Source organism: Colletotrichum aenigma, assembly GCF_013390185.1.
Source record: "Colletotrichum aenigma strain Cg56 chromosome Unknown KSG_Cg56_contig07, whole genome shotgun sequence".
In the NCBI taxonomy this organism is placed as follows: domain Eukaryota; kingdom Fungi; phylum Ascomycota; class Sordariomycetes; order Glomerellales; family Glomerellaceae; genus Colletotrichum; species Colletotrichum aenigma.
Window position 1 is genome coordinate 2,119,432 of NW_023500913.1, and position 12,238 is coordinate 2,131,669.

The following is a 12,238-nucleotide window of genomic DNA, read 5'->3' on the forward strand; positions in this document are numbered from 1 at the left end:
CCGCACCGCACCACGTATGAGGAAGATTTGAACGAACGGGCGGACATAAACGAACCTCGGCGCCCCTCGCCAGAAACAAACAGGTCGTACAAAACCTGTGGTGTTGGGTGTCGGGGCTTCTTGTTGATATCATTCGTCACCTGATTGTGGTCAACGGCTTGTCGCTTTTTTTTTTTTTCTTTTTTTTTTTTTTGAGAGGCATCGGACTTGCGTCGTTTCTGGTCATGACAGATGTGCTGACTGGACCAACGCAGGTAAATATTCATGCTTGGTTTTTCTTGCCCATGTTCCTAGTTCGCAGCTTGCGTTGCTTCGCTCTCAATATTATGATGAGTTGTCAAGTATTCACACTGTTTGACTGGCTTCACTTCGGTGTTTGCTGGACATGAACACAATTCACACTTTCTGATACTATTGAGGTATTTCCACACCGCATGAACGATTCGACGTGCCATTTGCTAACTCGTCGCAGCTCAGCTACTTGGTGTTTGCTTCACATCTGCTAAGGCCGTTGCTAATCCGCAACGCAGGTGGGACGCAGTTTTTTCGTCACTTGCTACGACATGATACCCCAATGGTAGGTCCATACATCTCTTTCACGTCTCGCATGCCACCCCCTCTCAATGATGACCAAACATTAGCTCTAGTACTGAGTTCATCATGACGAAAAACTTACCAATCACCTTGGAGAACTGATTTGAGAAACATCATTTGCAACTTTTTATGCATTTTGTTACCAAGACAAGAAGCTGACTTGGCAACCCAGGACTTTTACGAGATCTCTGTGATCGCGTCCATAGTTTTACTTAAAGAGACTTGTTTCAACCATGCACAAATGCCTGCCTCGCTACATCCTGTGAAGACTGTTCATCTGCCTTTATGTCTACCGTGCCCCTTTGCGCCAATGCCTCGTAAAATGCAGCTCCTGCGTACCTAATGCTTGAGCTGCAGCCGCGAGTTCATCCCAACAATACATCTGATCAAATCCCAGTCGCCATGCGCTCCAACCCAATCTGTGACGATGATGCCAGTTGCGGCGTCGCCAATGCTGAGCTGATTGGGCCCCTTGCCCTGCTCACCGTGACACATGCACAGGTACTCGATGACAGACGGGTTCACCTTGGCCGCGATACGTTCTGGCCAGCAGGTGGCATTGAAGAAGTTGCTCGCGCTCAGGAAGTTGACGAAAAAGGGCAGCGACGGGGCGTCGGCGTTGAAGTCTGGCATGCCGGGGAGGTGGAAGAACTGCTCGGCGGCGCGTTCCAGCTGGCCGCGCGAGAAGTCAATCTTCTTCTCAATGTTGGTAGACTGGTCGATCTCGTAAAAGTCCTGGACGCGGATGAGCCCGCCTCCCACGGTGCCGTCCTCGCAGTTGTCGGGCCAGTTCTGCGCATCGATGCCCCAGCCCCTGCCGTCGTGTTCCCCACGCAGGGACTCGTCGATGCCGAAGCGGCGGATCAGCACGATGCGCCCGCGACAATCGCCGAGGTGGGGGATGCGCGGCTCGACGAACCAGCGGTGGGCGTCACGGCCGACGTAGCGGTCGCGAAGGTAGCGGCTCAGGTGCTCATCGGTGCCCTTGCCGGTACCTTCGCGCTTTACAGACATGAGGACGGTCTCAGAGGGGTTGGCGTCGAGGTAGGCATAGATGTCGGAGAGCATGTCGGCGAAGTACTTGTTTCCCGTCAGAGAGATGGGGAAGACGGAGTGGACGAGGGCCAGGTCGTCGTTATCTTGGCTGGCTGAGACGCGGATGTCGAGGAAGCGCACGCCGTTGTCGAGTTGCTCGCGGACGCTGACAGCCTGGCATCGCACCGAGGGGAGAGCCGTGTGACATGTGGGAGAGTTGTGCGTGCCGGGAATGGAGAGGAGTGGAAGGGGATAGTGGTCCTGGAGCTCACGCATCCAGGCGTTGAGGTTGGCAGAGGACATGATGGCGAGGAATGCGCCGGAGGACACATAGACGGCCGTGAGCTCGAGAGGCGCATCGTCGAGCTTCTTCATGACGGATGAGCGGTTGGAGGGGCTCGGGGCGTCGATCTCATAACGGTGGCCTTCGATTTCGAACTGCAGACGGATGACCTCCTTACCGCCGGGTTCTGGGGCGTTGATTTCCGTGCCGTTGATGGTGAAGGGATCGACATGGACATCTACATCCTCGGTGGTATGCGACTCGCCCTTTACGACGGTCTCTCTCGTGGTGAAGGTTGTCGCATTGAAGAATGAGCCAATGGTGCCAATGGTGTTGCCCAAGACATCTCCGGTGCGAACCTTCTCACCCTCGAAGCGCTCAACGCGCTTGAGGGTAACGGGCAGAGAGGTCAGGTTGCGGATAGTGAGAGGCGCCATGTCGAAGGGGATTCCGTTGGAGGAGGGGGAGGGGAAGGGAAGTGAGAGGCAGAACCCCATGATGGAGGATTTTCACGGGGTTTAGAGCCCCCCGGCCAGCTTCGAGTACTCGTGTGATACGGGGTTCAGGGCGTCGAGGGCGTTCTTGGGCGCCGTTACATGCATGTAAACTGGGTCTCCCTTCTGCTGGGCTGACCTGCAAAGGGCCAAGGGACCAGCGAGAGGGTCGCGCTGCGTATGGTGCGCGTTGTGACTTGTATGGGAGGTGGAGGGTGGTAGGTGGGATGCAACTTGTCTTGACGCAAGTTCAGCTTGGCTGGGCTCAGCACGGCAGAGTCCAAGGAAGTCAAGCCGGCAGCGGCTTTCCTAGCGCAACTGACGTTGCAGCACCGCGATACGGCCCCCGCCTAGCGCAGCTCGTTTTGTGTAGAGCTGGCCATTCGGGCCCTGAAACTAGCCGTGATTCGACAGCGGTGCCAGACCAAAGCCGCACTGAGGAATTGGCGCCGCCCATTGGGCTGTGGGGAGTTGTCAACTGGAGCTGAGCTTGAGATGGGGGACAGCCCTGGCTTGAGCGGACCTGGAGCAGGGATGGACCGCGCGACGACCGTTTGAGGCTGACGGCCGACAGTTCGGACCGACTTGCGGGTTGCAACTCAAAGAAGGGGATGAACTTGAGGAAAGGGCAGGAGTGTGTGTTGAAGCGTTGTTCTAGAGATGTTTAGGTCAAGATTCATGTCGGCCTTGAGTCGTCAAAGTCAAAAGAAGGGATGATTTAGCCGATTCAAGCTCCCGCCCATCAGTGTTGCATAGGCTACAGATTACAGCGGGCCTGAAGGCCTACCGTGCGCTCAAGTTGACCTCGGACAACCGTTGTAGCAACCTACCGTACTTCAACCTCTCCACGATACATCTCGTCATTGATGTTGACGCAAGAAGTCGGGCGAAATATCTCAGCTTTGACTCGGGTCAAATCATTCTGTGCGCCTCATCCAGGTTTACCCTGCAAACCTGGCAGGCTCCATACTTGGTGAGAATTTTATCGGCTGTACTGTGTTGCAACCCGCCCAATGAGACACACCATTGACATCAAAGTTGAATGAAGCACGTCTCCTTCTACATAAGAGGAATATTGCGCATTTGCCTAAACGAGGAAGTCTTGTCTGGGTCTCGTCCATTCGTCTGCAACATCACACTCACTAACATCATTTGACCATCCCTGTCATCCATGACCCGTGCTCTTGGATCCGGCGAACTACCGTTGACGTGGGCTTTATCCGCTCAACCGTCACCGGAGGAGGGCCGACCCAACATAATGACTTTATCATCTCGACTTACACGAAGAATCCGTGGAGAAAACCCTGGATTTTTAGCCTCCAGTTTTGGCCTTGTACTAGGCGGTGCAGATGTCGTGTCGTCCAATGCCCCATCGAATCATTGCGTTTGCACACGCACACTTCGCTATACCTATAGATCATTTCACAGCTTGTAACATGCATGACATGATGGACCAGGACTTCTTGCCAGTTTCATACCAAGTATCTACATGGTTTAATGACAATATTCTGCTGCTGCTAGATCTTCCTCCCACAAATGCCTGAAGCGGCATCTAGGGACGCGCAGCCACAAGAGACGATCATATAGAATGACAAGGGCGAAGGAGTCAGCCACGAACACCAAGATAGTGCAGTACCATTCTCAGCAAATATCACAAGGAGATGTATCACAAACAACACCGTTTAAATAGAAACACCTCCTAAAATCAACAATGGACGCAGCGAAGTCGACTTGCCTCAACTTGACATTTCAGGGTTAATAGTAGCATGTCAAGTCCTTTTTCAATCCCCGAAAAGCATCAGAACCCGATCTGTATCTTCAGTGTGGGATTTGCCCGGTGCCCAACTCTTCAAATCCCGAGGCGACCAAACCTAGATCAGCGCAGTAGGTTGCTGTACCCGACGATTCGGCACCCAATGACGCCTGTGTCCTTTTCCGCAAGAGGCAGTATTCCCGCCGGGGGTGGCCAGATGTGAGTATTTGTTTGCTCCCATCTCCGCGCGGATGCACCTCTGAACCTCGGCACCGACGCACATGCGAAGGAGCGTCCAATTAAGCGCGGTCCTTTTGGACAAAGCAAGGCACAGAACAAGAATCAGGCGCTGGTTCGATACCCCTCTCAGACAGGTATTCCCATGCGGTGCCAGACAGTTGGAAGAACGGCTCCGTGTACAGAGCAAACAGGTGGTGTGGATCCAGCCGACCACCATCGCGTGCGGGAGGAAAGAAAAGGCAAGGATGGGAAGGAGGCAACTAGAGACAGTGGAACGCATCCCGTGTCCTTCGGTCTCTGACCGTGTCGTCCTTGTGGTTGCATTAGTTGCAAGTCTAATCCATAGGCCTCTGGAATGGTCGACAATGCATCAAGCAAGTGAAATACACCAAAAGAGCAGAAGAATGAAGAATTACACGGACGCAAATAATCGCAGAAGTATGTATATTCAAGTCTGAAAAGGCAAATATGTGTAGTTGAAAGAGGAAATCTAAAAGCCCTGGGTTTTTTCCCAATCAACTCCTGCAGTCAGGAAGACTGCTGACGACCGCACAAAGCCCAATTCTTAAGCTATAGTGAACAAAACGATAGTGAGAAGCTTCAAGACATGCCGTTGGTAAATCTCTTTCGGGAGTGGGAAAGCTGTCAGAAGGGTTATACGTCGTGTCTTGCCCGTTTGCTACGGGTCTGCTCCAAAGGTGCCGAGTCTGACCCACGGCGTCTTCTTTTCGGTGATGAAGGTGAAGTCGTTGCAGATGATTCTGTACCTTGCGAGGGCGAAGGTGGCGTCCACTTTTGTATGGGTGTTCTTTGGCGAATGATATCGTTGATTATTGATTCGGTGCCAATGACGTTAGAGGAACCTTTGATGGTCATACCCGCATCAACTTCCAGCTTCAAAGGTCTTGGCCGTCCATTCTCATCAATCATAGGTAGTCCGGTCGCCCAGTCCTGGCCCTGAATTGCTTCGACGACGGCCCTTGCGATGGAGTTGGCTTGCTCGGATGGGGAAGAAGGTAGTGCGATGAGGTTTCCGTCAGACGCTATGTTGATGCGCGTGGAAATACGCAGCGAGATTGGTGACAACTCCTCGTGGTCGTCGTCGCTAAATTGGGTCGAGAATGACACCTCAGGGCATGGCGCGACTCTATGTGGAGCGGTTCCATATGAGTCGGAACGTCGGGAGAGGTAGGCGGCAAGGCTATCGATGATGCTTGGCTTCATCGGCGGCGTATAAGCTGGAGGCTCTTCTGAAGGACATGAACGGGCCTCTTTGACGATTGGCGGAGAACCAAGGCCAGTCACATTGGATAAGGGCTCGGTTCGCATTCTTGGGGCTTCAGAATCCATAGTGTGATGTAGTTGTCGGGGTTGAGATGATTTTGAAGTAAGGCAGATGGGTGCTGCTAGATGGCAATCTGTGTACATTGATGGCAGGTAGACAATCGCTACGAGCTGAACGATCAAGTAGGTTGCATTCAAGAAGGACGGAAAGGATGCCGTTGGGTGAGCTTTAGAATAGGAATCTTGTGGAAGAAGTGGCTCCAACATGATTATATACCTCCAGACGTTTGAGAAGCCAGCCCATGCGGAAGCAAGGGTCGGCTTCTGTAGCGGGGATGTGTCAAATAGGAAAGTGAACAAGGGCAGGAAGGAAAGACCGAACGTTTAGGTCATGGTTTTGAGGCATCAGCACCCAACCGGCCCAGAAACACAATGTAGGCGCCCATAATAATGGAATGGAAAATTGAAAAGGCAAGCAGTCTTGAGACATTGACCATGCAACATCTTACAGCATCTCCCTGTTCAGGTATTCATCAACACCGCACAACCCCCTCTTGAAGTTTTACTCTACCTGGAAGTCCCCAGGCGTTCGGTTTGGTCCCACAGGTTGGCCCTGGCGATGTCTCTCGCATTGTTGCTAACTTCAATCTGGCTTTGAGGCAAGGTTCAGGAGGCTTCCCACGATTGTCCCCATGGGTGAGCCATACCACCCGCGTTCTTAGCTTGAATTCCAACTCCCCTGTCCGCAGTCGTACATGGTAGGCTGCCCCAATACTTAATGCAGAAACGCGATGGAGTGACACGACCAGTTGATACAGATGCAGACGCAGGGCCTGAAAATCACTTCCGCATTGTTTGGCCGCTCTTAACAGGGGGTCCTTCGACACGGATAGGAAACGTGGAAGCTGGCATGCCCACAGGCTTACAACCAACAGATCCAATGAATAAACGAGATCGCGGAAAAGACGCCGCACCACAGCCCGAACTGGCAACATCTGACGGCCCGCGGATGAATGCATCGGCAAGTTATTGTTGTCATTGGAAAGTTGCGCCGCTGATGGTGTGGAACAAGGGATAGGGGTTGGGGGATGAAGTTGCCCACCACGCCGGGCGGCACGGGAAATGCCCCACTTCGCCGAAGTCTCTTGCCATTGTCCCTGCACTCACTTCCTATTGTTCTCCGTCTACGTGGCGCTGAACCTGGCATCTTCCAACCACCGGCCCCGCGGCCAGAACCACACCCGTCGGCCGCCCGTGGACTGGGCCACCTGCTGAGCCAAAGCAATTCAGCCCGCGATCCCCATCAACAGCTAAAGCAGGCCTGACGCAAGCCTGGATGCTCTTCCATTGACCAGTTTCTTGGGGCTTCATCCCCTGCCGTATCTCCGGCCACCCCAAAACTAGCAAAGGATGTGTCCACCACCCCGGCCGGCCACACTGCCCCTGCCAGATCACCATGTATACCACCGACGAGGATGGTTCAGTCAAACGAATAGCTGATTCTTGAGTCCTTGGTGAGCATGGGCTCAGCGAATACACCAGTCACCGCGGCCAATCTCATTTCCGAAGGTAGCGGTAGGATTACTTTCCACTTGGTGGTCCGGGTCGATTTCGGAGACTTAAGGATCCAACTTCTGTTGGAAACCTTTGGTATCGTGGGACCAGAGACGAGGGACCAGGACAGCCTTGTAATGGTTGACACATTTCCAGAATTTCAACCTCGGCTGGTGGAATTCATCTTTCTAACCGTTAATCGGCATATGACACATGTAAACGCAGGCATTAGCTGTGGCTTCCATGTTCAACTGCCTTGAGAGCAGGACGAGGGGCGGACATTTCCCGAGAAGAGCAAACACACACGGCATGTGCTGCGTTCACCCGGGGCGGGTAGCCAGTATATTCTTTGGCACAAGTAGTCGTGGCGCAAATTGTTTTGATCCGATGCTGTCGGGCATTATGTCAGGTCATGTCAAATCATGCCAGTCACCTTTGCCTTTTTCATGGATGACCATCTCATAATGATGCGCGCTACAAACCCATACATGCGTGCCGTTGTGCATTCATCATTCTTTACCCAAGCCACGCACCCTATGGAAGGCCAGACTAGAATATGCCCCCTGCTGATGTCAGTCTTTCCACGGTGACCCCCCTTAGTTGGCGCAGCGATTTGCACCTCCTCCCCTCGCAAGCCACGAGCCATAGCCAGACCCACGCCCATGCCATCGGGTCGATGCCCATATCAAACCCCAGTCCCGTCGAGAGAAACGCCGCCAAAGACCCGGGATCGACAACGGCGTGCCAGGCATACTAGCGCTGGTCCGGCACCGTGCCGGGGTTGTCATACCGTCGCTTCTTCTCGCACTCGCTTACCTAGGCACCCAGCCTTGGGCTCGAGTGATGCCCAAAAGCCTTCCTTTTCGAAAACTTTCGACTGGTGGCTATGCAAGAGCGCCACCTGAGACCAGCTAGATGCTTTGTCTTGAGCAAGCCGGAGCAACCACCTGTTGCGTGTCAGTGACGTCTCCCATATGAATGAGTCTGGCTCAAATATAGAGCGTCGCACCGCCTTTGCTTCCCCAGTTTTCCCCGGAGAAGACTACCGCAAGGGAAGGGGTTCTCCAGCCGAGGTGTCAAGAAACGCAAACTGCCGTTCGGCGAAGTGGTACACAATGCTTGTTTGAAAAAGGCAAGGCTGCCCCAAGGCTCGTGCTGACCCGATTGTTGTTGACGCCAGACCGAGCGTGATACAAAGTCCCCGGCCGTAAATTGAGTTGTTTGGGTGGTACGAAGGTTTCTCGACATTATCATCACAGAAGGTACGACTGGAGTTCTCTTGTTGGTCCGGCTCGTGACGGTTGTACGAGCTTCAGGTTGGGTTTGGGAAATTCGTCGTCCATCGAATTGTCATCATGTAAGGAAGACGGTCAACGGAGGATGCTCCGGCCGTAACTCTCGATGAATGATTTTTGAGTGTCTTTCAGCGGTCGGCTCGAGGCTTTGATGCTCTTGAGCAGGTATGATGACGCTGGCGCTAGTAAATAGGACTGAATTCAGCTGCTACTGCTACCGGAATATGCCACGTAGCTTGCTTTGAGACATTGACGAGTAGAAAAGCCGTTGGCTCAGCTGGACGTTTTGCAGCTCGAGTCTACGGGCTCTGGATGGATTGCACATTCATTTGTAAGTAGCTGAAAATCAGCCCCAAGAAGTCGGCCTCACTGCCTTAATCATGCCAGGCCTTGAGATAGGTGGTCCATCGTGTCGAGGCGGTTTGAAAGAATGCCTTCAATGTCCTTGTTAGCGGTTTTCCGCGCCTTCAGCATGAAAGACTGAGTATGATGGTCACCTGCCACTAGCCCCCTTTCCTCTAACTTGCGCAACTTTGCGGTGGTGATAGAGGTAGCAGAACTACTGCTCATTTTCACTTTACCCTTCATTTGTCCTACGCTTGGAGTGCACTTATTCATTCTTAACAAAGCCATGATGTCTTCTGAACTATGGGCAACGAGAAGAATGCTTACATATCGGAAGTTTTCCTTTAGAATATCGAGGGCCGGCCTTGAAACATTTCTTGCTCTAAATCTGCGTCGTCACGGCCTCAAGCGACTTTGTAACAATTTCTTAATGAGCTAGTCGAAGGCTTTCCCTAGGACTGCTTTAGAGGAGATTCGAGGGTGGTAAGGGGTGCTGGACTGGCCTTTATGAATGACTCAACTCTAAGCTTTAGTCTGCCTAGACGTAGATATCAGTGGAGGCGTACGACAGCCCGAGTTCCACCAGATATTGAGATAGTGGCGCATATATGGGCCACATCCCAAAAGCACGCCATCGCGAACCTATCCAGACGTCTCTGCGAGACTACCAAGACTACCTACCCCACGCGGAGCTGACTCCGATGAGTGTGGCCCAGAGCTCAGACCAACATACATTCTGAGACCGTCCACCCGGGTGGGTTAGACGCAACGGTTGGCGGCATGGCGTGCGCTGTGCGTCATGCCGTTGAGAAACAAGTGTCCCCTTCAGTGTTGAGACTTGGTTCTCAAGACGACGACATTTCTTGCCTTCAAAGTTCTATGAAGCGGTGAGCTCTACGCAGGATCACAAGGATCGAGACTGCCTAATTTTGCTGTGCTATAGCGACACTTTATAGCTAGTATTGTCGTTCTCGTCGTTGTGATCGCTGTCGTTATCATCGTCTCTCGTCGTCGTCTACTGTGGTCCCTGGTCGGAGTAACTTAGCACACGGGAAATATAGTATCTCTAGCACAGGAAAAATAGGCAGTCTCCGGACGCACCACGTTGTGGAAGAATACGGCGCGAGGTATCCGAGAATCTCTCTCTATTCGAGTAGCCAAATGGTCTACCTATCTACAAACCTCCCCACACCCATAGAGCCGCCAGAAGGCGCACCCCCTTTCTCTCAGCCCCAGCCATTGTGCCATAACCGCAAGAGATGGATCGGCTAGAAAACCAGGAAAGAAAAGATGTTGAAGTTCTTTTGTTTCCCCGTTAACGCCAATGTAGATGCTTTGTTTATTTGCCCCTTTCGAACATTCCGAAGGGTATCTCTCATAATGCATTCGCTCTTTTTTCAGAGTCGGAAAAAAAGGAAAAGGAAAAATCAAAAAGATGTCGCAACAGGATATGCTCCTGTTGTTTCCCGCTCGTTTGTCTTTGTTGAAAGACGCCACCGCTCCCGTTTGACCATAATTTTTGGAGAACACCTGGTGAAAAAAGAAAACCCTACCCCATAAGACCTCGTGTTGCCTTTACCCGCAAAGGCTTAGAACCGGGATTCGTTGAGAACCGTACGCCATGTTTGAGTGCCTGTCCGCATGAATATCAAAATTATTATAAACGTCTAGGTCGTTGCAATGCAGGAAGCTTGTTGAAGGAATCCTGCTCGGTCCAGCGCTGCCATGATGGCGCGTCACCTCAAGCCGCTTAGAACTTGAGGGCCTTAGGCTGCTCCCAGGTGAAGGTCTGGTTGGTACCGAAGTGGCCGTTCTTGGCGGTCTGGAGGTAGATGGGGCGGTCCAGAGAGAGCTCGCGGACAATGACACCGGGGCGAAGGTCAAAGTTGTTGCGGATGATCTGGACGAGCTCGTCGGAGGTCTTCTCGGAGGTGCCGTAGGTGTCGACGTAGATGGAGAGGGGCTCAGCAACACCAATGGCGTAGGAGAGCTGGACGAGGGCACGGCGGGCGAGGCCAGCAGCGACGAGGGACTTGGCGATCCAGCGGCCGACGTAGGCAGCAGAACGGTCGACCTTGGAGAAGTCCTTGCCGGAGAAAGCACCACCACCGTGGGCACCCCAGCCACCGTAGGTGTCGACAATGATCTTGCGGCCGGTCAGACCGGCGTCACCCTGGGGACCACCGATGATGAAGAGTCCAGAGGGCTGGATCTGTGGGAGGGTTAGCAGCTGCAGTTGAAACAAGCGACTGAACGTTACTCACGTGGTAGATGGTCTTGTCATCAAGGTACTTCTCGGGGATGACCTTCTGGATGATCTTCTCCTTGATCTCCTTGCGGAGCTGCTCGGTGGTGATCTGCTCAGAGTGCTGGGCAGAGACGACGACGGTGTCAACACGGAGGGGGATAACGGCACCGTTGTCGTGCTTGTACTCAATGGTGACCTGAGTCTTGGTGTCGGGGCGGAGCCAAGGGAGGGAGCCGTCGCGGCGGGCAGCAGACATGGCAGCGTTGAGCTTGTGGGCGAAGAGGAGGGTGAGCGGGAAGAGCTCAGGGGTCTCGTCGGTGGCGTAGCCGAACATGATACCCTGGTCACCAGCACCGAGCTGCTCGAGGGCCTGCTCGTAGTGGAGACCCTGGGCGATATCGGGAGACTGCTCCTCAATGGCGACGAGGAGGTTGAGGGTCTTGTAGTCGAAGCCCTTGGAGGAGTCATCGTATCCGATGTCCTGGACGGCCTTGCGGACGACCTTCTGGTAGTCGAGCTTGGCCTTGGTGGTGATCTCACCGAAGACCATGATCATACCGGTCTTGGTGGCAGTCTCGCAAGCGACCTTGGAGAGGGGGTCCTCAGCCAAGCAGGCATCGAGGATGGCATCGGAAACCTGATCGGCGATCTTGTCGGGGTGACCCTCACCGACGGACTCGGACTACACCGGAAAGGTTAACCTGGGATCGGAGATTTTCTCATCCCAGACCGCCTCAGCAGTTTGTTGGGAAGCGCGGAGAGATGCTTACGGTGAAGAGGAAAGTGCCCTCGTTGTAGTGGCGGCCAGTGCCGTTGACTCCGTTGGCAGACATTGTGTGATTGTAGCTTTGGGGGGTTTGGAAAAGGATGAGGTGAAGAAATGGGTGGAAGATGTCGTGAGGGATAGGTTCGGTACGGTGAAAATATACCGACGCGGGGCACCGAGATAGCAGGAAAAGAGCTACTTCTGGGTTGAGGGGTTAGCTTTCGTGGTTGCTATGGTGGAGCAAAAGCAATCACAGCCCGGAAAGCTCAATGGCTGCCTTGCAGAGATCAATTGGCTTACCTAGAAGGATAATGGACGAGGTGAAGTTGACGAGTGTAGTGAGGGAA

General features: G+C 53.3%; 2 protein-coding genes across 2 annotated transcripts; both read right to left on the reverse strand.

The window, feature by feature from the left end:
* Window positions 1-933: 933 nt before the first annotated feature.
* PLC (1-phosphatidylinositol phosphodiesterase) lies at window positions 934-2,409 on the reverse strand (the record flags this gene model as incomplete). The annotated part of the gene is made up of 1 exon (XM_037326072.1): window positions 934-2,409. The coding sequence occupies one exon, from the start codon at window positions 2,407-2,409 to the stop codon at window positions 934-936; it is 1,476 nt and encodes a 491-aa protein (XP_037175469.1).
* Window positions 2,410-10,627: 8,218 nt separating this feature from the next.
* Window positions 10,628-11,958, reverse strand: eth-1 (S-adenosylmethionine synthase; the record flags this gene model as incomplete). The annotated part of the gene is made up of 3 exons (XM_037326073.1): window positions 10,628-11,089; window positions 11,142-11,807; window positions 11,896-11,958. The coding sequence occupies 3 exons, from the start codon at window positions 11,956-11,958 to the stop codon at window positions 10,628-10,630; spliced, it is 1,191 nt and encodes a 396-aa protein (XP_037175470.1).
* Between the last annotated feature and the right edge of the window lie 280 nt (window positions 11,959-12,238).